The following is a 23563-nucleotide window of genomic DNA, read 5'->3' on the forward strand; positions in this document are numbered from 1 at the left end:
CCCATACAAATTTTAGGACTCTTTGTTCTAACTCTGTGACAAATACTGGTGATATATTTTTTAAGATTTTATTTATTTATTTCAGAGAGAGAGAGAGCAGGGGGAGGGGCAGAGGGAGAGAATCTCAAGCACTCCACACTGAGCGTGGAGCCAGATGTGGGACTCAGTCTCACAACTCTGAGATCGTGACATGAGCCGAAATCAAGAGTCAGATGCTTAACTGACTGAGCCACCCAGGTGCCCCAAATGCTGGTGGTATTTTGATAAGGATTGCATGAAATGTGTAGCTTGTTTTGGGCAGTATAGATATTTTAACAATATTTGCTTCCAACCCATGAGCATGGAATGCTTTTCCATTTCTTTGTGTCCTCTTCAATTTCTTTCATCAGTGTTCTACAGTTTTCAGAGGACAGATCCTTTACCTCTTTGGCTAGGTTTATTCCTAGATATTTTAGCGTTTTTGGTGCAATTGTAAATGGGATAGATTCCTTGATTTTTCTTTCTGCTGCTTCATTTTTGGTGTGTAGAAATGCAACAGATTTCAGTACGCTGATTTTTTATATCCTGCGACTTAGCTGAATTTGTGTATTCTAGTAATTTTTTGGTGGAGTCTTTTGGGTTTTCTTTTTTTTTTTAAGATTTTATTTATTTATTTGACAGAGAGAGACACAGCGAGAGAGGGAACACAAGCAGGGGGAGTGGGAGAGGGAGAAGCAGGCTCCCCGCGGAGCAGGGAGCCCGACGTGGGGCTCGATCCCAGGACCCCAGGATCATGACCTGAGCCGAAGGCAGACACTCAACCAGCTGAGCCACCCAGGCACCCCTCTTTTGGGTTTTCTACATAAAGTATCATGTCATCTGTGAATAGTGAAAGTTTGAATTCTTCCTTGCCAATTTGGATGCCTTTTTGTTGTTTTTGTTGTCTGATTGCTGAGGCTAGGACTTCCAGTACTATGTTAAATAGCAATGGTGAGAGTGGACATCCCTGTCTTATTCCTGACCATAGAGGAAAAACTCTTGATTTTTCCCCATTGAGGATGATTAGCTCTGGGTCTTTTGAATATGGCCTTTACAATGTTGAGGTTATGTTCCTTCTACCTCTACTTTGTTGAGGGTTTTTATCAAGAATCAATGCTGTATTTTGTCAAATGCTTTTCCTGCATCTGTTGAGAGGATCTGGTTCTTACCCTTTCTTTTATTAATATGGTGTATTACGTTGATTGATTTGCAAATGTTGAATCACCCCTGCTGCCCAGGAATAAATTCCACTTGATCATGGTGAATAATTCTCAAGTTCCAAAAAATAGAAATGGAAGTAAAATTTCCAAACTCCTTCTCTGGGGGCAACATTACCTTGATTCCAAAACCAGACAAAGACCCCACTAAAAAGGAGAATTACAGGCCAATTTTCCCCTGATGAACATGAATGCAGAAATTCTCAACAAGATACTAGAATCATATATTATGTAACTTTTAAGATCTACTCTCAGCAACATTAAAATATGCAATATAGTATAATTAACTACAGTCCTCGTGCTGTACATTACATCCCCATGACTTATTTATTTTATAACGATGTTCTCACCTTTTAAGCTCCTTCACCCATTTCTCTCCCTCCACACCCCCTTCTCCACCTTTCTGCCTCTTGCAACCACCAGTCTGTTTTCTGTATCTATGAACTGGGTTTTGTTTTTTTGTTTTTGCTATTTTAGATTCCATATATAAGTGAGATCATGTGGTATTTGTCTTTCCCTATCCAACTTATTTCACTTAGCATAATGCCTTGGAGGTCCATCCGTGTTGTGACAAATGGCAAGATTTCATTCTTTATTATGGTTGAATAATATTCTGTTGTATAGTGTGTGTGTGTTGTGTGTATGTACACACAACATTTTCTTTATCCATTCACCCATGGATGGAGAGTTAGGTTGTTTCCATGTCTTGACTACTGTAAATAATGCTACAGTGAACATGGGGGGTGCATATATATTTTTGACTTCATGTTTTTATTTCTTTTGGATAAATACCTAAGTGGAATTGTTAGATTATATGATAGTCCTATTTTCCATTTTTTTGAGGAACCTCTCTACTGTTTCCATAGTGGCTGCTCCAATTTACATTCCTACCAACAGTGCACAAGGGTTCCCTTTTCTCCACATCCATGCCAGCACTTTCTATTTGTCTTGTTGATACTAGCCACTCTGACTTGTGTGAGGTGTTATCTCCTTGTTGTTTTGATTTGCCTATCCCTGATTATTGGTGTTGTTGAACATCTTTTCCTGTGTTTTGGCCATTTGAATGTCTTTGGAAAAATGTCTATTCAGATTCTCAGCCCATTTTTCAATCAGATTGTTCACTTTTTTTTTGCTATTGAGTTGTATGAATTCTTTATATATTTTGACTATTAGCCCCTTATCAACTATATGATTTCCATATATTTTCTCCCATTCAGTAGGTTGCCTTTTTGTTTTGTTGATGGGTCTCCTTTGTTGTGCAGAAGCTTTTTAGTTTGATATAGTCCACTTTTTTTGCTTTTATTGCTTTTTTAAAAAATGTGATAAAATATATATATAACATATATAACATTTTCTTTTTAATGAGTGTACAATTCATTGGTATTAAGTATATTCACAGTGTTATGCAACCATCACCACTATTGATCTCTGGAATTTTTTTACCTCAAGCAGAGTCTGTACCCATTAAACAGTAACTCTCTTTTACCTCCTTCCCTTTATTCCTGGCAACCTCTGATCTTCTTTCTGTCATTATGAATTTGTTCTAGGTTATTCACATAAGTGGAATCATACAATATTTGTTCTTTTGTCTGGCTTATTTCACCTAGCATGTTTTCAGGGTTCATCTGTGTTGTAGCATATGTCAGATTTTCACTCCTATTTAAGGCTGAATAATATTCCATTATATGTATATAGTACATTTTGTTATTGTAAGATAATAGAAAAAAATATATATATATATTGGTCTCTGCCCCAAATTCCTGGGCACAAAGCTCCTAAAACCCTTGTAATTTCCTAAATTATAAGAACACTAGGGGCAATCTTGTTGTTGTTGTTTTAAGATTTTATTTATTTATTTTACGGAGTGAGTACAAGCAGGGGGAGTGGTAGGGAGGGGGAGAAACAGGCTCCCGCTGAGCAGAGAGCCCAACATGGGGCTCGATCCCAGGACCTTGGGATCATGACCTGAGCCGAAGGCAGATGCTTAACCAACTAAGCCACCCAGGCGCCCCAAGGGGCAATCTTGTTTTAATATTTGGTTTTTGACCCCATCCCTTACACAGGGCTCCTAAAACTCTTCTGAATTCCTCAGTGATAAGAGCACTAGGAGCATCTTTTGTTCTAGTGAGGTACCTCTAGGAAGGCTCCTGGGTAGGGACTGGTCACCAGAAAGACAAAGCCATGATTAGAGGCTTAGAATTTTCAGCCTTACCTCTGTCCTCCAGAGTGGCTAAAGGGGCTAGAAATGACATTAATAATTGATCATGCCTATGTGAGGAAGCCTCCATAAAATCCCAAAAGTATGGGGTTCAGAGAGCTTCCAGGTTTGTGAACACATCCATACTGAGAGGATGATGCACCCCAACTCCATGGGGACAAAAGCTCCTTCATTCAGGAACATCTGAGATCTTACCTTACACATCTCTTCATCTGGCTGTTTACCCATTATCATACCCATCCATAATCTGGTAGATGTGTTTCCCTGAGTTCAGTTAGCCACTTTGGCAAATTAACTGAACCCAGGGTCATTAGAACCTCCAATCTATAGTTGGTTGGTCGGAAGCACAGGTGATAACCTGGACCTGCAGCTGGCTTCTGAAATGTGCGTATATGTGGGGGGCAGTGGGTGGGAACAGAGAGAGAGAGAGCAGGAACACAAGCAGGGGGAGTGGGAGAGGGAGAAGCAGGCTCCCCGCTGAGCAGGGAGCCCGATGCGGGGCTCAATCCCAGGACCCTGGGATCATGACCTAAGCCGAAGGCAGATGCTTAACGACTGAGCCACCCAGGCACCCCTAGTAGGTTGTCTTTTAGTATCATTAGTTGTTTCCTTTGCTGTGCAGAAGCTTTTTATTTTGATGTAATCCCGGTAGTTTATTTTTGCTTTTGTTTCCTTTGCCTAAGGAGACGTAGCTAGAAAAATGTTACCCCTGATGTCAGAGAAATTACTGCTTGTATTCTTTTCTAGGATTTTTATGACTTCAGGTCTCATATTTAGATCCTTAATCCATTTTGAATTCATTTTCATATATGATGTAATAAAATGGTCCAGTTTCATTGTTTTGCATGTAGTGGTTTGGTTTTCCCAACACCATTTGTTGAAGAGACTGTTTTTTTCCCATTGCATATTCTTTTCTGCTTTGTCAAAGATTAATTGACCATATAAGTGTGGGTTTATTTTTGGGCTCTCTATTCTGTACCATTGATCTATGTGTCTATTTTTGTGCCAGTACCATACTGTTTTGATTACTACACCTTTGTAGTGTAACTTGAAATCCGGAATTGTGATACCTACAGCTTTGTTGTTTTTTTGTTTTCAAGTTTGCTTTGGGTGTTTGGGGTCTTTTGTGATTCCATACAAATTGTAGGATTGTTCTAGTTCTGTTAAGAATGCTGTTGGTATTTTGATAGGAATTGCATTAAATCTGTAGATTGGGTAATATGGATATTTTAATAATATTTGTTCCTCCAATCCATGAATATGGACTATATTTCCATTTGTTTGTGGCCCTCCCACGTTTTTAAAATAAGTCATCCTAATGGGTGTGAAGTGGTATCTCATTGTGGTTTTAACTTGACATTTCTAATGACTGATGATGTTGAGCATCTTCATGTATTTATTGGCCATTTGTATAATATTCTTTGGAGAAATGTTTAAGTCCCTTACCCATTTTTGAATTGGGTTTTTTTTGTTGTTGCCGAGTCTTAGTTTATTTATATGTTCTTGCTATTAATCCCTTATCACAAATATGCTTTGTGAATTTTTTTCCCATTTTGGGGGATTGCCCTTTCACTTTGTTCATAATGTCTTTTGATGCACAAAGGCTTTGAATATTGATGAAGTGTCCAGTTTATTTGTGCTTTTGTTACTTATGGTTTTGGTGTCATAGCCAAGAAATCCTTGCCCAATCTAATGTCATGAAGGTTTACCCTATGTTTTCTTCTAAGAGTCGTATAGTTTTAGCTCTTAAATTTGTCTTTGATCCACATTTGAGTCTTTGATCCACTTTGTGTTAGTTTTTGTATATGGTATAAGGTAATGGTCCATCTTCATTTTTTTTTTTCTTGTTGATATCTGGTTTTCCCAGTGCCATTTGTTGAAAAAACTGTCCTTTTCCCACTGAATAGTCTTGGCACCCTTGTCAAAAATCATTTGACTATATGTGTAAGAGTTTTTTTCTGGACTATTTTATCTCAAACAGATTTTGACTACTAATTATAAATTATAATTGTAAAATTATAAAATTAAATATGATTAAAATTATATTGTTAAATATAACTACATTCAGAAAATTAGATATTATATTCCAGGGATTAACAGATGTGGTTGATATGTAGTAATCTTCCGAACCAAAATTAATATGGTATAATCCATTTTCACAGTGGTATCTTGTAATAGGCAATGTTAGAAAGTTTGTGATAACATGAAGTTATGCATATCATTATGTTCAAAGAATATGTCTGTGGCAAAATGTGCTATTCAATTTGTTTTGTTAGATAAAATAAGTTCTCCACTTCATATACAAAAATAATACTTGAGACTTCTATGGATAATTTTTACTTGGGTCTAAAGTAAGATACTGCTCTTGGGGTGCCTGGGTGGCTCAGTCGTTAAGCGTCTGCCTTTGGCTCAGGTTGTGAACCTAGGGTCCTGGGATCGAGCCCCATGTCGGGCTCCCTGCTCTGCGGGAACCTGCTTCTCCCTCTCCTGCTCCGCCTGATTGTGTTCCCTCTCTCGCTGTGTCGCTCTCTGTCAAATAAATAAATAAAAATCTTTAAAAAAAAATTTAAAAAGGTAAGATACTGCTCTCAATATTTTTATATGCTTTTATCATTAATATATTCTTAGACTCTGAATACTTAACTCAGAAACTTGTTTATGATATATTTCCAAATATCTATTTATTGTTTTTCTTACAGAATTTTGCATATGGTTTCTGTGGACATGAATAAAGTCTTTCCAACCATGTTATATTATACATTTTTCTTTTTCCATCCCCCAGTCCTATATATGGTCTTTGTGATTCTCCTCTCAGGGCCTCTTCATTCTAGATTTAAAATTAGAGTGTTGGGGAAAAGCTAAAAGCTGGAAACTCACTGTTTGATGATGAAAAGCCTTAAGTAAATATGTGAAGATATGGCATTAGGAACAAAAACAAGAGTTTTAATCATACCTACATACAGATTGGTTATGAAGGAGGTGACTGAATGAGATAAAAACTAAATATTTCAACCTGTAAGTAAAAATCAGCTTGACATCTTCCAAAGTAAAACTGATATTGTGATTTATAATAAGAAATACATATTGACCTTTGTCCCATTTCTGACACAGAGCTCCTACAACCACTGGAATTTCCTAAGTAGACAGAGTGCTCAAGGTGTCTTTTGTTATGTGATTCACCTGATTTTTGGACCCCACCTAAGGATTTGTGCCCTGCCAGGGAGGCCAACCCTGTGATTAGAGGGTTGAAACCCCTGGGTCTCCAGGGAGGGAAGAGGGACTTAGAGATTGGGGTCAAGAACTAGTGGCCACTGAATTTAATTAGTTTTGCCTGTGTAATGATGCCTCCTTAAAAATGCAAAAGGACAGGGTTCAGAGAGCTTTTGGGTTGGGGAACCAGAACACTTCCATGTGCCACTGTGCCAGGCCCCCAACTCCAGAAGGATAGAAGCTCCTTTGTTTGGGATCTTGCCCTATGTATCTTTTCATCATGTTCATCTGTACCCTTAATATCCTATGTAATAAACCAGCAAGCTAATGTGTAAACAGGTTTCCTGAGTTCTGTGAGTGGCTCTAGCAAATTAATTGAACCCAAGGAGGGGATTGTGGGAATCTGTGATTTATAGCCAGGTGTTCGAAAGCACAGGTAACAACCTAGGCTTGGGATTGGGGTGTAAAGTGGAGAGCAATCTTGTAGAGTGAGCGCTTAACTGTGGGATCTGATGCCATCTCCAGGTAGTGTCAGAATTGAGTTGAATTGTAGGACACACTGCTGGTGTTGGAAAATTGCTAGGATATATGGGACAGTCCCACTTTCATCCCTGACACATTGGAAATTGGTGATCAGTGCCATTAGTAAGGTAATTGATGGTATACGTCCACTATGGTTTTACTTCTAAATTCCTAGCATAAAAATAATTATGTTAAAGATAAATAGCGTTTTAATCATTGTTATCATGTCTCTGCAAATACTCTCACTTTTCTGACCTCCCTCCTTTTGTTGTACTTACCTAACAAAATCCTAAACCTGGTGAAGTATAACTACCCATTGATATAACCTGTATCTAAGCTGAAGATTGGCAAAGAGCACAATCAGGCTGATGGGGTTCAATATAAATATATAGCCTCCGATCTCAATCACTGCCTGATAATCCTTTTACTCTTCTGTAATAAATTTGCTCTTCTGCTTTCCAGGACAGCTATAGTAATTTATATCTTTCCCAAAATATCTCATTTTATCTTTGTAGGAAGGTAGGGTAGAAGGTATCATTTTATTATACATACCTGGAGACTGAGTCACAAGAGGTTAAGATATTTGTTGGTGGCAGAGCCAGGTCTAGGGAGCCTCAGAGGAAGTGAGCTTCCTATCACTGGAGTATCCACGTTCAGTCAGGGATGTTCCAGGGGAGATTAAAGCGTTCTGTGGGAGGTTAGAAGAGATGGCTTTTTTTTTTTTTTTTTTAAGATTTTCTATATGATCCATTTGAGAGAGAGCACACGAGTGGCAGGGAGGGGCAGAGGCAGAGGGAGAAGCAGGCTCCCTGCTGATTGGGGAGCTGGATGTGGGGCTTGATCCCAGTAACCTGGGATCATGACCTGAGCCAAAGGCAGATGCTTAACCTACTGAGCCACTCAGACACCCCTAGAAGGGATGGCTTTTAAGGATTGTTCTAACTCCAAGATTCTAGGATTCCATGTTGCTTTTTCTATCAAAATAAATGTTTTGCTGAAACTATTTTTCTTCAGTTACAGTGTTAACCATTTATATGACTACTTTGACCGTGTGTGTGTGAGAGAGAGAGAGAGAGAGAGAGAGAGAGAGATTGAGAAAGAGAGGGAGAGAAGGGTAGAAAGGCTTTAGTCTCATCCTAGGGTCCTATCACCCCAAAGGCCTCAGAAAGGGAGGGCAAATCCAAACTCTATGTAGGACCTCTTTGGCAGAGCATCATGGTGGCATAGAGAAAGGCTCTAGGTATAGGATCAGCAAGAACATTCTCACTGCAGATACCTCAGGCAGTTCAGCTGAGGTTTCCTGAAGCTGCAGTCTTATTTTTTATTTTTATTGTTTTCCATGGAAAGTATTTGTTTTTTATTGATGTACAGTTGACACACAATGTTACGTTAGTTTCAGGGGTACAAGACTGTGATTCGACAAGCCTGTATGTTATGCTGTGCTCAGTGTAGCTGCCATCTGTCATACAACATTATTACAGTACCATTGACTGCATTCCCTATCTGGTACCTTTCATCTCCATGACTTATTCATTCTACAACCAGAAAACAGTCCCCCCTCCCATTCACCATTTTGTGCAACCCCCCACCCATATCTCCCCTCTGGCAGCCATCTCTGTACTTATGGGTCTGTTTCTGCCTTATGTTTGCTTATTCATTTTGTTAGATTCCACATATAAGTGAAATCATGTATTTGTCTGACTTATTTCACTCAGCATAATACCCTCTAGGTCCATCCATGTTGTCTTCAGGTCTTACATTTAGGTCGTAAATGCATTTTGAGTTTACTTTTGTATATGGTGTAAAAAAGTGGTGCAGTTTCATTCTTTTGTATGTATGTAGCTGTCCAGTTTCCCCAGCACCATTTATTGAAGAAGCTATCTTTTCCCCATTGTATATTCTTGCCTCCTTTGTCAGATTAATTGATCATAGCGCATGGATTTATTTCTGGGCTCTCTAGTCTGTTCCATTGATCTATGTGTCTGTTTCCGTGCCGGTACCATACTGTTTAGATTACTACAGCTTTGGAGTTTATCTTGAAGTGTGGGATTGTGATACCTCTACCTTTCTTGTTCTTTTTCCAAGATTGCTTTGCCTATTTGGGGTCTTTTGTGATTCCATACAAATTTTAGTATTATATGTTCGAGGTCTATGAAAAGTGCTGTTGCTATTTTGATAGGGCTTGCATTAAATCTGTAATTGCTTTTGGTAGTATAGACATTTAAACAATATTCTTCTAATTCATGAACATGGAATATCTTTCCATTTATTTGTGTTGTCTTCAATTTCTTTTTACAGAGTTGTTTCACCTCTTTGGTTAAGTTTATTCCTAGGTATTTTATTCTTTTTTTTTTTTTTTAAGTAATCTCTATACCCAACATGGGGCTCACCCCCAACCCCAAGATCAAGGGTCACATGATCTACCAACTGAGCCAGCCAGGCACCCCTATTTTATTCTTTTGGTTGCTATTGTAAATGGGATTTTTAAAAAATTCTGTTTCTGCTACTTATAAGTGTGTAGAAACACAACTGATTTCTTTGTATTGATTTTTCTATCCTGCAAATTTGCTGAATTCAATTATTCTAACTTTTTGGGGGGTCTTTAGAATTTTCTATATATAACATCATGTCATGTGCAAATGGTGAATTTTATTTATCAATTTGGATGCCTTTTATTACTTGTTTGATTGCTGTGGCTAGGACTCCTAATACTATATTAGTAAATGTGGCAAAAGTGGACATCCTTGTCTTATATGATGAATATGTTAACTGTGGGTTTTTCATATATGGCCTTTATTATGTTGGGGTATGTTCCCTCTAAACCTACTTTCTTGAGGGGTGTTGTTATGAATGGATGTTGTACTTTGTCAAATGCTTTTTCTGCATCTATTTGCTTTGTTAATGCAGTATATCATGTTGATTGGTTTGCTAATTTTTTTTTTTTTTTTTTAAGATTCTACTTATTTATTTGACAGAGAGAGAACACAGCAGGGGGAGTGGCAGGCAGAGGGAGAGGGAGAAGCAACATGGGGCTCGATCCCGGGACCCTGGGATCATGACCTGAGCCAAAGGCAGACGCTTAACCAACTGAGCCACCCAGGTGCCCCATGATTTGCTAATGTTGAACTACCCTTACATTCCTGGAATAAATCCCACTTAATCATGGTGTATGATTTTTTTTTTTAATGTATTGTTGAATTTGGTTTGCTCAAATTTTGTTGAGGATTTTTGCATCTATGTTCATCAGGGATATTGGCCTGTATTTTCCTTTTTTTTGGTAGTGTCTTTGTCTGGTTTTGGTATCAGGGTAATGCTGGCTTTGTACAATGTATTTGGAAGCTTTTCTTCTTTTTCTAGTTTTTGTAGTAGGACCAAACATTTTTTAAATGTTTGGTAGAATTCACCTGTGAAGCTGTCTGATCCTGGCCTTTTGTTTGTTGGGAATTTTTTGGTACTGAGTCAATTTTGTTACTAGTAATTGATCTGTTCAGATTTATTATTTATTCCTGGTTAAGTTTTGAAAGATTGTGTGTTTCCAGGAATTCATTTCTCCTAGGTTGTCTAATTTGTTGGCATAGAATTTTTTACATTATTTGCTTACTACTCTTTGTATTTCTGTGGTGTCAGTTCTTTCTCTTTTTTTGTTTCTTACTGGATTTGTGTTCTTTTTTTCTTGAGGAATCTGGCTAAAGATTTATCAGTTTTGTTTTTTTCAGAGAACCAGCTTTTGGTTTCATTGATCTTTTCTGTTGTGGGTATGTGGGAGTGTGTGTGTCTATTTCATTTATTTGTGCTGTGGTTTTTATTATTTCCTTCCTTCTAACCTTGGGCTTTTTTTTCTTTTTCTTTTTCTAGTTCCTTTAGGTATAAGTTTAGATTGTTTGACAAATTTTTTTTTTCATTTAAGCCTGTATCGCTCTAAATTTCCCTTTTGGAACTGCTTTTGCTGCATCCCAAAGATTTTGGACCATTGTATCTTCATTTGTCCCTATGTATTTTTTGATTTCCTCTTTGGGTTTCTTTATTGATCCATTGGTTTTTCATACCATGTTATTTAGCATCCATGTGTTTGTGGTATTTTTTTTTCTAGTTTTTTTTTTTTTCTTGTGATTGATTTCTAGTTCCATACTGTTGTGGCCAGAAAAGGTGCATGATATGATTCTACTCTTAAATTTATGTGATTTGTTTTATGGTCTAACATGTGATCTGTCCTGGAGAATGTTCCAAGCACACTTGAAAAGGATGTGTATTCTGATGTTTTTGAATGGAATATTCTGTAAGTATCTGATACGTCCATCTTGTCTAATGTGTCATTCAAAGGCACTGTTTCCTTATTGATTTTCTGCCTGATCTATTTATTAATATGAGTGGGGTGTTAAATTCCCCTACTATAATTGTAATACTTTCAGTTTCATCCCTTTATGTCTGTTAATATTTACTTTATGGTTTAAAGGCTCCAATGTTGGCTGCATAGATATTTACAGTTATTCTATGTTTTGTTGGAGTATCATTATGTAATGTCCTTTTTTTATTATCTCATAGTCTTTGTTTTAATATTTAAAACATATTGTCTGATATATGTATTGCTACCCTGGTCTGTTTTGTGTTGTTGTTTCTTCCATTTGCATGGAATATCTTTTTCCATCCTTTCACTTTCAATGTCTATATGTGTCTTTAGGTCTAAAGTGAGTCTCTTATAGGCAGCATATAAGTAGGTCTTTGTTTTTTTTCCAGCCAGTATGGTGATTTAAAAATTTTAAATCTAATCATGCTATTACTTGCTCAAAATTCTACAGGATCAAGTTGAATTCCTTACTAAGCATTTCAGGCCCTTTGTAGCATAACAGAGCATAGGTTTTAACCTTTACTACTTGTACATTTGTATTCTTCATCTGAGTTGTTAATGAGTTAAAAATGTTAAATTCTAAAAGCTAGGTGCTCAAGGAATGGTTGCTGTCTCATGCCATATTCTTTAGCCCTACACATTGATCCCATAGGATTGCACTTAATTTAGTAGATGTAGCTGGCCTGTTTTGTGTTTTTTTTTTTTAAGATTTTATTTTTTTGACAGAGAGAGAGACAGGGAGAGAGGGAACACAAGCAGGGGAGTGGGAGAGGGAGAAGCAGGCCTCCCGCCGAGCAGGGAGCCCGATGTGGGGCTCGATCCCAGAACCCTGGGATCATGACCTGAGGGGAAGGCAGACGCCCAATGACTGAGCCACCCAGGCACCCCTGGCCTGTTCTTTTTTTTTTTTTTTTAAGATTTATTTATTTATTTATTTATTTATTTATTTGAGAGAGAGAGAGAGAGAGAGAGAGAGAGAGAATGACAGAGAGAATGACAGAAAGCATGAGAGGGAAGAGGGTCAGAGGGAGAAGCAGACTCCGTGCTGAGCAGGAAGCCCAATGTGGGACTCGATCCCGGGACTCCAGGATCATGACCCGAGCCGAAGGCAGTCGCTTAACCAACTGAGCCACCCAGGCGCCCTGGCCTGTTCTTTCTTGATACTTGTTCCAGTTTGTGCCTCAAACAGCCCTGTCCCTGGTCTGGTTAATTCCTACCCATCTTTCAAAATTATAATTGGGTACCGGGGCGCCTGGGTGGCTCGGTTGGTTAAGCGACTGCCTTCAGCTCAGGTCATGATCCCGGGGTCCTGGGATCGAGTTCCACATCGGGCTCCCCCTGCTCTGCAGGGAGCCTGTGTCTCCCTCTGCCTCTGCCTGCCACTCCCCCTGCTTGTGCTCTCTCTCTCTCTTTGTCAAATGTAAACTTTTTTTTCCCCAGGATAACTTAAAAGAACATGCCAACTGGGGCACCTGGGTGGCTCAGTCATTGGGCGTCTGCCTTCGGCTCAGGTCATGATCTCAGGGTCCTGGGATCGAGCCCCGCATCGGGCTCCCTGCTCGGCGGGAGGCCTGCTTCTCCCTCTCCCGCTCCCCCTGCTTGTGTTTTCTCTCTCTCTCTCTGTCAAATAAATAAATAAAATCTTAAGAAAAAGAAAAAGAACATGCCAACTGTGCAAACGCATATACAATGGTTTGTTTCGTGAAGATTAAATAATCTTTCTAATGCCCCTCAGCACAGTTACACATAGTAACCACTAAAAAACCCGGTCTTTATTGTTGGTACAATCATTCATAGATCAGGTATTTGTATTCATCTTGTTCCCCCAGATTCTTCTAAAATCTACATTGCTTAGGCAACTAAATTTGGCACTCTAGTTGTTGAACACTAACTGGTTGAGTTGATATATCAGTAATAAACTTTTTTTCTAAATTTTAATTTAGATTTAATTAACATATAGTGCATTAGTTTCAGAGGTAAAGTTTAGTGATTCATCAGTTGCATATAACACCCTGTGCTTTATGGTGCCCTCCTTAATACCCATCACCCACTAACTGTCTCTTTACCAAATAACTTTTGGCCATAAATCATATTAATCATAGATACTAACTATATTAGACGTTCTAGATCCTCAACTATCAGAATAATAAAATACACTATAAATCAGCAGTACTTTTATAGCTGAAAGTTTATCATTTCCATGAGTGTTTTCATTATAGTCTTATAAATTTAGAGAACACAGTTTATAGTTATACATGGTGATGGAACAAATTAGTAGGTTATAATGTATTTATCCTGATTTTGTTATGATTATTAAAGTCAAATAATTTGATATTTTATTATGCAGTAAAACTTCTTAGAAAACACCCTTTCCGTAAGTCTTATTTAGAATTAAAAAATATTTAAAAAGTCTAACAAGCTTACTAGAAAAAAATGAAAAGCACTGTTTGTTCTAACAAAATTTATTATGCAGTAATTACAAAGGTTAAAGACTCTTCCATCTCAAATAAAAATAACTGTTATAATTACACACATAATATAGTAGAGTGATTCCAATAAATATCACAGGAAATAGTGTATTTTCAAATTGGAGAGACAAATACTTTCTCGTTCACAGTGTCTGACCTAGGAAAGCCTGTTCACATAATGGTCTGTATAAGGTCATGCTCTTAGTCCACACAGAGCTAGCTGTTGCCAACATAATTCTTTCAGAATGTGAAGTACCGGGCAAACCACTCCTGGCGCTGGGGATCTGGAGAAGCCACCGGGGAAGCTTCACTCTGAGGAGGACTGAATTCATAAAAAAAGAGAGACATGTAACCCAGCATTAAGCTGTTTTGCAAAACGAAGAGAAAAGCACAAAAAACATCAGTGTAGATGACCACAACTGGTTCTGTGTTAGATGTGTTTTGTAGATCCCTCTACACTAGATTGGTTTCTCCACTCCATGAGAGCACGAGAGTGCATCAGCAGCTCAGATGAAGTCAGTTAAGGAGGAGCCACATCAAAACAATTACAAAAAATTACAAAAAGACAAAAATCAGACAGCTGAGAAAAATGTCACCTTTGAATAAAAAAATTCGGGAGGAATTGTCAGAAATGAGAACAAGATAACATTCCTCTTTTTCAGCACCTTTTTACTTAACATTTCAGAATCTGACACAAGCATTTGATTTTTACAGATGTGTCCTCAAATATAGCTAAGTAACTAAGCCATGGCATAGTATTTTTATGACATGTATATTCATATTAAACTTTCATAATTCCATAAACAAATAGTCTAGGGGGAAAGAAATACAATTAAGAAGCCCATTTCCCCTCCATCTTCAAAGTTATATCATTTATACTTAATTCTAACTAACAATTCTTTGGGCTAGTTGAGAAAATAAAAGAATCCCTACCGTCTTTCTTTGGGGGAAATTACAAGGCACGCAACAATGTGTAATGGAAACTCCAGTAGTCAAGTTCCTTGAGCTCATGCACATGCATCTTACTGATACCTGAACATACCCATGCACAAGGGAAAATAAGCAACACAAAATATTTAGCAGGAGGCACATTCAAAAGTGTATGTGACTATTTTTATTCTTGCTACTTTTTTCTATTTAAAATAGTCTTTATGTCATCACTTACCCTAGAAAAAGGTCGTCTACCTGTAAGACTATTACTAGTGACACTGCTGAGATTTAGGAATAAGTTAAAAAAATAAATTTAAAGCAGCATAGACTCAGTAAGGTAAACCTAAACAACAATACTTTCTGACGTTATTTAATGGATAAACAATTGGGTTTCATTTAAATTCTCCTTGTTAATACATTTAATCAAGTCTGAGGTTAACTTCAAATTGGAGTATCAGTTGTAAAATTTTTTTCCTAAATTTACTTTTTGCTTTTGTGTATCATTAAATTCCCAAAGCTTACATATTTTTTATTTTGGCAGTAAGCATATATATTTGTAAATAAGCCTGGTAAGCAAGAAAGTGAAAAAGAAAATATAAGAAAAAAAATTTTAAAGTTCTGTAATAAAGATGGATTATTAGGGAAAAATTTGCTACAATACTCAAAATGAAGCAAATATCCATAAATATTAAAATTCTAAGCATACAAATTACATTAGCACCTCTTTCAGCATATAGAAAAATTGGCAAGAAATTAGAAAAAAATCTTAAGAGCCAAAAAGGAGTTCTCTAGAGAAGTGATAAATATATTGTGAAAATCTTTCACAGTAATATTTCTTTTCCTAGACTGGTCTTAAAGTAGTGAATTTCTGCAATGTAAGAAGGTAAATTTTTCAAGTTAAAAAGGAAAAGAAAAAAAATCACTGGTGAGACGGGGCTCACCTCAAAAATGTCTTGGGCTCTTTAGGTGGCACTGGCTGAGGAAGTGGTTTGCTGCTGTTGAACTCAACATCGTGGACTGGAGAATTAGGAATGGGGTCCAGGCGGTTAGGATGTCCATTGCCCACTCCACCAGATTCCAGAGCACTGAGATTGGGAACACTCACAAACCTGTTTGTTGGTGACTTATCATTCTTCTTCTTTTGCTGCATTAAAAATAATACATGTAAGGATAGTCCCTGCATAAGGACAAATGAGAATATAGGAAGAGTAGAAGATATAAATTTGGCATGGGAAGATTTTGGAAGCTTTATGTTAAATTAGGATGTTAAAATGAACCAGTGTTACCCAAAGTGTGGTCTGGGGATCCTTGGAGGTGTTCTTTACCTACATGGAATCCTTAGGGACAGACATGCTGCTGGGCCAGAAAGAATGAGGAAGAAACACGAATTGGTGTTCATGGGGAGGGGAGGAGATGGAAAGAATGTCAAAGGGTAAAGACTACGGGGGGAAAGGGAGGAGGAGATCTTGCAGATGCCACGAGGTTAAACAGAGTTGGGCTAAAATTAGGAGAAGGTTATAAAGTTAAACAGTTTTAAAAGGGAGGTCCATGAACTTTAGCCTTCCATCAAAGGGAGGCAGTCCTTGCCTGGAAAAAAAAAAAATGGGAATGGCAAAATGCTTGGCAAAGTAGTTTGAAACATATCCCACATTCCTACTTAAGACCTAAAGCTGACTCGAGTAACTGGTTTTAAATTCACTGCACTTTTTGAAGAGAGAAAATTAAATCTGCATAATTAAGTCTCATTTCCCAATTGGTGGTATCAATAATTGGCTCATAATCTTTTAAAAACATTAAAAGGTTATAAAACAAAGTGATCCATTTATTAAATTTTTTAGTTGTCTTTAAAATTAACAGGAAGAGGAACACCTTCAGATTATCAAAACCTATCAGCTTGCAAATCTATTTTATTCACACCTCTAGAATCAATGAGCATCATCTTGCTGTACACAGTAAAATTTAACATTTTGCAAGATATTTTTGACACCATCTTTTTACAAGTTAAATCTGTGCTAATTGAATTTATGAAATATTTTTCTGCAAAATGATTCAAGTGTTTAAAAAAAAACCAGCCTAATTGGCCTTTTTCCTTTATTTACAAAGTAATGATCTTACTATCTAGACCTTGCCCTCCTCTGTCATATTCTGTGAATCATGGAGTCTCTGACAGAGTCTACTTTGCATAACTGAAAAGAGGAAGAATAATAATGTCTTCTAGAATCACAACTATTAAAGCTGAAATCACTCAAAAGTGAACAAAGATGTATCTTTTGCATTTTCTTATTCTAGTCACCAGAGGGCATAAATAAACCTACTATAGGTTTCTATTTGAAGAGATCAAAAGTATCATTGGTAAAGTTCTACAGTAACCATTTTGTACCTAAAAATGTAATTCCAAAAAATATATTAGAAATATTCTCATTTTATTGTTTCAACAAGTCTCATAATCTTGCTTTGTTGTATTTCACCTTAAATTATGAACTTAAAAACTAAAACTATATTAATTAATTCACCAATTATGAGAGCCTTCGATGTGCCAGGCAGTATTTTAGGCTCTGTAGATAGAGCTATAGGCATCCCTGCTTTAGTCATTCTGTTTCATAAAACATTTAAGTCATTCTATGTTAAAGGCTTAAAGTTTGAAGCACTCTAACTTGTGAAGGAAAGGTAGAGTCCATGTTCTTAACAAAGTTATGAGCATTGAAAGAAAAAATTTCTGGCTAAGGGCCTAACAGAAATTAGGCATAATGGGCAAATTAAATCTGAATCAAAAAATAACTTTCGCACTAGTACTTTATTTCTACTACTGATTTCTGCCAAAAGCTACGTAATCCCTATGAAGCCAATATACATAATTAATTCTTCCTTATATGCTTTATTCACTTATTTGTGGCCACTTACAGAAAATGTGATGAGATTTGCAACTGAATACCTACTATACCCAAAGCACTATGAGGGGAGCCATAGGAAGCTGGGGTACAAAGATGTGTAAGACTTGGCCATGTCCATTTCACTTGTCTACAAGGCTCTTCTAAGCTCCTAAGAGAGTAACAAAGTATCAGAATAGGCCATCTTCAATTTTAAGTGTCAAGAAAGGTCCTAAGACTGAGAGAAGTCAAGCCCTTCTCCAAAGACTGGTAAGCAACAAGGTTCATTAACATGGCAGGCCTCAGGCCTTAAGTTAGGGAGAGCTGTTGTGTATACAGGGCTGGAGTACCTTTCAGGACCCCATAGAGGATAGTGAACACCAAGAAAATGATGTTAGTTTTCTTTGGAGATATGAAAAACAAAATGACAGAAACCAAGGTTTTACAATAATGTCTTTAGGAGTACGAATTCTCAACAAAAATATTAGTCTCATTCTGTGAAAATGTATACATAAAGAATTCATAGATTTTAATCCTAAATATTAAATTTAAGAAAACACTATTTGGAAGGTTTATCCTATGCTGCTCTAAATATTAAAAACTTTAAGCAAGTTTTAAACTACATCCCTATTTTAGAGTGTTTACCGCACATACCTTAGTCAATGGATTAATAACACCAACAGTAGGGCTTGAGTTAAACACTTTGTTGAAGTTAGTTTCTCGATTGACTAATTCCAGCTGATAAAACTTATTATCCTCCTACGCAAAAGAATTATAAACATCACTTAGACATTTTCTGTTGAAAATTTAAAACTGTTTAAATGCCATTTCATTCAAAATTTACTATAAAACATGAGTGAGGACTTATATACTTCGTTCATCAAAGATTTTGAGATCTGACTGCCAGTGTCTTAATGACTGCTGGTGGGAAGGTTTTCAAAACTTTTCAAAATCCTATGCTTTGGGGCTCTTCTCTACCCTTTAATAACTTTTTTCTCCAAGACTGGATTGAAATGTTTTCTTTGGTCCCATCTCTATTCCAAAGGGCTGACTGTGCAGTTCAAGCAGCTTAACTTACATTCATGGAGTTGTATGCATGGTTATGTTGTATCTATAAAGGTGACACTGATACATCATTATTTTTCAGTAATGGAAATAAATTTGATCTTGCCTAATCTCCTCTCTGAGACCTCAGTGTTCAGGTGACTTTTGAACAACACAGGTTTGATCTGCATGGGTCCACTTACATGCTGATTTTTTTATTTTTTTAATGAATACAGTACTATAAATGTTATTTTCTTTTCATTATGATTTTCTTAGTAACATTTTTCTCCCCAGCTTATCAGAATACAGTATATAATATACAAAATAGGTGTTAATTGACTTTGTTACCGGTAAGGCTTCCGGACAACAGTAGTTTATTAGTAATCCAGTTTTCGGGGAGACAAGTTATATGCGGATTTTCGACTGTGCAGGGAGTTGGTGCCTCATGCACTATTCAAGGGTCAACTGTATTACGGCAGTGCTAATCACTGACCAAAGAAAAAGTGACCTACATACAGATAAATCCTTTGCCTTTCACTTCACCACCACCATGTGTCAAGTGAACAAACTGTAGGAAGTAAACACATGAGTCTGAAATGCAGGACTGCGCTCGAGGAGAACTAGATTCTTCATCCCCTTCTTAGATACCACTGTTATTCGCACCAGTCTCAGCCCATGTGCTTCAGAGCCCACAGAATTGGTATGCAGTGGCAAGAGTGTAGAACAACCCTTAGCTGGATTCCTAGCAACCAGCTATATTGCTTTGTGTTTGCTTTATTCTTTGAAGTCTAATACCTATCCTGTTGTGAGGATAAAATACAACTATGTCTTTAACATCTGTTAGCTAAGAACTGGAAAAGCTATTTCTACCATAGACGAAATAAATATACTTAATTCCTTTGCTAACTTCATGTGTGGAATAGAAGGTAATCAGAGGAATCTATGAGGCCTCTGCTCATGTTCACAATGCCTGGAAAATCTTGCCAATGTCTGCTCCTGGGTTCCATAATGAACCCCAATCTATAACCTGCTTTTAGCAGGAACTTGTAGTCCCAGCCAACAGGATGACTTTCCTAAATGCCAACAAAGAGAGGTTAAAGAAAAAGGACTTCAGAAATAAATGCTTCTAGGCTCTCTTTGCATGCTAACATCCATAGTTTTCAGTTGAAGAGATCAATGAACCAATAGAGTGATTAGCATTCTATTTTTAGTTTTGACTCTGAAAGATTTTTCTTTTTTTGTGACCATAAAAAACAATTAATTATTGATCAGGATATATAATTTTGGAAGACTCTAAAATGTTTTATGAATTAAGACATTTGCGTATAGAATAATAGCTTTAATGAAGGCAGTTTTTTTATTGTTAAAACTGTATTTCCTTCCCTGATGGACTGCTCAGAGACCCTTACACCTCAGTCTGGACCAAGACTCTTAAGAGAGAGCCTATAACTTTTCTTAGTTAGAACCCTAAGAAAATGGAACCCTTTTCCCATGAGTATCTCTTTGGATCAGGGTAAGTTAACATGACTAACTGGAAGTACACAGTGCAGCCTAATGCATGCGTTGATTCTTTCCTATCCCATTCTAATTCTACATGAACAATACACACCTTCAATAACGTATTAACTATATGTTGGCAATGACATTATTAAACAAAAATAAGTACTGAAGACTTTTAAAAAAAATACTGAAAAGAGGCACAATCCCCTTACCTAATACCAAATTTAAAAATTTGTTTCTTACCCTTATTCATGAACAATTTTAATAAACTTTTAATCACAATGCACATATTTTATACTTTCAATTTTCATTTAGCATGACTTAATACTTAACCAACAGACTGTTGATTGGCAAACATGGTAACTAACATGGTTATATCCCCCCCCCAAAATCTTACAATTAATTTCTTTATGACTTGGTCTCTTTCTGTAAGCATGGCTTTTAATTCTGTAATCATCTGTATATCTTCTGGTTTTGATTCTCTCATTAGATATTTTTCTTCTATTTCTTCTAGTCTGAAAACAAGAAACCTTTTAGTTCATTGACAGGACTCAGATACATTCTTCTGTAATACCTACATTTTTCAAATTAGTCCAGTTGAACACATACAAAATTTAAAACCAATTTTTTTTCCTTAAAACTTTTCAGCATAATAACATGACTGCCTCAAATAGCTCTAGTGTTATTAAAGGCTCTAAGGGGGTAGATGATGTTATTAAAGACTTTACAGATTACTTTTGGAAGAATTCACTCATTGTAAGTCATTCAGCAGTGTGTGGGGATGAGGTGAGGTAAGCTCTGTAGAAGAAATGATATAATGAATAATACTAACCTCTAAATATAGGTCTGATGCTGGAATTGTTGTCTCCCTATCAGGAGAACTTACCAAAAATACACTCCTGTGGGATGACATAAGGCTTGGTAACATATAGAAAAGGGACAAGAAAAGATACAGAGGAAAGGGAAACAAAGGACACATACATGACATCATTCCTTCCTGGTTTATGGGAAACACAATTTAAAAATTCTGTATTATCAGCTAATACATATACACTGTAAAAAGGCTCATCAGATAAGATAATTTTCTAGGCTGCTTCTGCCCCAAATGAGATGAGAAGGCAACAGGCCTGAATGCCACTGAAGACTCTAGAATAGAGGCCACCTTTTATGAGCAGAGGCACCATAGACCCTGCAGAGTCTAAAAATATAGGACAGGGCAGAATGAAGAGGATGCAAATGGAAACTGCCAGCTCAGTTGGGAGTGTGGGGGAGAAACAATTTCAGTTTTAGAAACTTTACATAATTACAGCAATTTAAAAACTTACTGTTTTCAAAGTAAAAGGGTAGAATGTAAGCTCAAAATCATGGTGAATGAAGATGCACAGAGAAATTTATTCAACAAATACCGAGTAACATCTATCTTCTAGGAATCACAAGAATCTCTGTGTACTTCAGGAATTTTAGTAAAAAACTCCACTAACTCAGCCCATCCTAAAGTTCTAATCTGGAGGGTTCAGGAAGATATGTGGGTAAAGACAAGTGTGGGGTTAGGAAGTCAATGTCTCAGGATCAGAGGGGACTCTGTCAATTCAGTTTGAGGTTAGTTTCACTCCCTTTTATTCTTTTGTGACGATGCAGACTGAGTAAAAAATGTGCTTCACTGGGCTCACATAGAGGGACCTTGTATTTTGTCATGATACGGCATTTTATGCGCAAAAAAAAAAAAGCTTGAGAAACAATGATCTAGTCAAGGAAAAAGGCATTGGGTTTAATACCAGAGTAGCCACAAGATGTCTCCGTGGTACTTTATCATTAAAAGCAAAATAGAAGACTTTTGAACTAGCTGAACAAGAATACTTGGCAGTAAATGGTCGCTAAAAAACTCAATTTAATGCCCTATTTAAAACTATTATTAAACAAAATAAAAAATAAAACTATTATTTCTATTGTTTTGTTCTAGTACAATAAGTTAAAGTGAGTCTAAAACAATCACTTAAAATCCCTGAACCACCTTTTTCCGCTCTGAGCCTCAATTCTAGTGTATGTTTTCATTTAAACATGCTTTACCTACAAAATTATTATCAATTAATATCACCAAAAAAACTTTAAAAAGATACCTTGATATTAAAAAGGGAAAAAATAATTGATTAAATTGAAGAAACAATTCATATAAACACAAATTGGAAAGCATTAAAGGAGAGAACAGGTAATATGATCTAGATTTAACTTGCAAATATACTTCCAGAATTACTAAGTCTTTCAAAATTCTAACAGGAAAAACACCTGGTATTACTCTGATCCATTTCAAGCCAACGCTGGTCAACAGTCTCCCTTTCTTCAGCTGCCCCGTCAGTTCTCTAGGCCAGCACAGTTTCCCAAAGACTAGGTGTGTGAACAACTGGTGGTACAAGGAATGATCTTACTTTGTTCTCCTTTAATCTTTCTCGTCACAAGAAGGAAACAGTCTTGGTGTGGTCCTATGTATCTTAAATGGCCTTCACAACATAAGCTTATGACCCTATTTCACCGGGCTCAGACTGGCCTGCAGTAGCAATAGCTAGCTAGAATCTCATAACACGGTTTTATTTTCACAGACTTTACATATTTATAAGTATAGCCTGGCCTCTATTTAGAAAAATGGATACAATTTTTCAGTAGTGATAATGGTTTTACTGCAGAAATAATCAAGTCTTCCTGTTAAATTTTTAAGTTACAGTGAATCAATTAAAAATATGAAAACAGTTTCAAAGGTAGCCAGAAATGACCAAATTCTGAAAGATTAAAGCCTGGGAAACACTGTGTTGAGGGAAACATACAAGTTTATATAGTCTTTTACTCAAAATATAGGATTTCCATTAAGAGAAAACAGAAGTAAAACATATATAATTACTAATTAGGTCACTGTTGGATTCTCCCCAGGCATGCATGCCCTGGTTTTTTTTTTTTGGCTCTGACTATATAGGTCAATGTCTAGGGTTCATGGACAACACAAACCAAAAATATGAATACCTAAAAAAGCTGTATAAAATGCGTAAAAATGTTTTCAAGGTAGCAGTTCTCCTGGGTTTTAAAAAAATAATTGACAAAGTCAGTAAATTGAGATTCTAGGCCAAACAACAGTATCGGCACACATGTGCTTTAGACTCTTAATTGTATAAGGATAAACTCTATTATACCATCCTCTCTATGGAGTTTAAGAAATATATAATTGAAGAAGTTTAATG

The 23563-nt window shown here is 36.7% G+C and overlaps 1 protein-coding gene and 1 long non-coding RNA gene across 9 annotated transcripts in view; one reads left to right on the forward strand and one right to left on the reverse strand.

The window, feature by feature from the left end:
- Window positions 1-23563, forward strand: part of LOC141372983 (uncharacterized) — an 80885-nt gene that overhangs the window by 21375 nt on the left and 35947 nt on the right. The gene's annotated exons all lie outside the window — the stretch shown is intronic.
- The window catches only part of FAM184A (family with sequence similarity 184 member A), a 110582-nt gene continuing 100719 nt past the window's right edge, over window positions 13701-23563 (reverse strand). For 4 of the 8 annotated variants that reach the window (XM_073893838.1, XM_073893839.1, XM_025864907.2 and 1 more), the window contains 4 exons: window positions 20737-20854; window positions 18450-18554; window positions 15870-16072; window positions 13701-14320 (listed from right to left, as the gene is read on the reverse strand). In XM_073893838.1, coding sequence (XP_073749939.1) covers window positions 14239-14320; window positions 15870-16072; window positions 18450-18554; window positions 20737-20854 — 508 coding nt within the window. In that variant the 3' untranslated portion in view covers window positions 13701-14238. Of the gene's footprint in view, window positions 14321-14931; window positions 15031-15869; window positions 16073-18449; window positions 18555-20736; window positions 20855-23563 lie in introns of all 8 variants that reach the window. The other 4 variants (XM_073893841.1, XM_073893840.1, XM_073893837.1 and 1 more) reach the window with 2 other exon arrangements.

Source organism: Callorhinus ursinus, unplaced genomic scaffold (assembly GCF_003265705.2).
Source record: "Callorhinus ursinus isolate GAN/ISIS: 27379988/994484 unplaced genomic scaffold, GSC_fseal_2.0 scaffold6, whole genome shotgun sequence".
NCBI classification, from domain to species: Eukaryota; Metazoa; Chordata; class Mammalia; order Carnivora; family Otariidae; genus Callorhinus; species Callorhinus ursinus.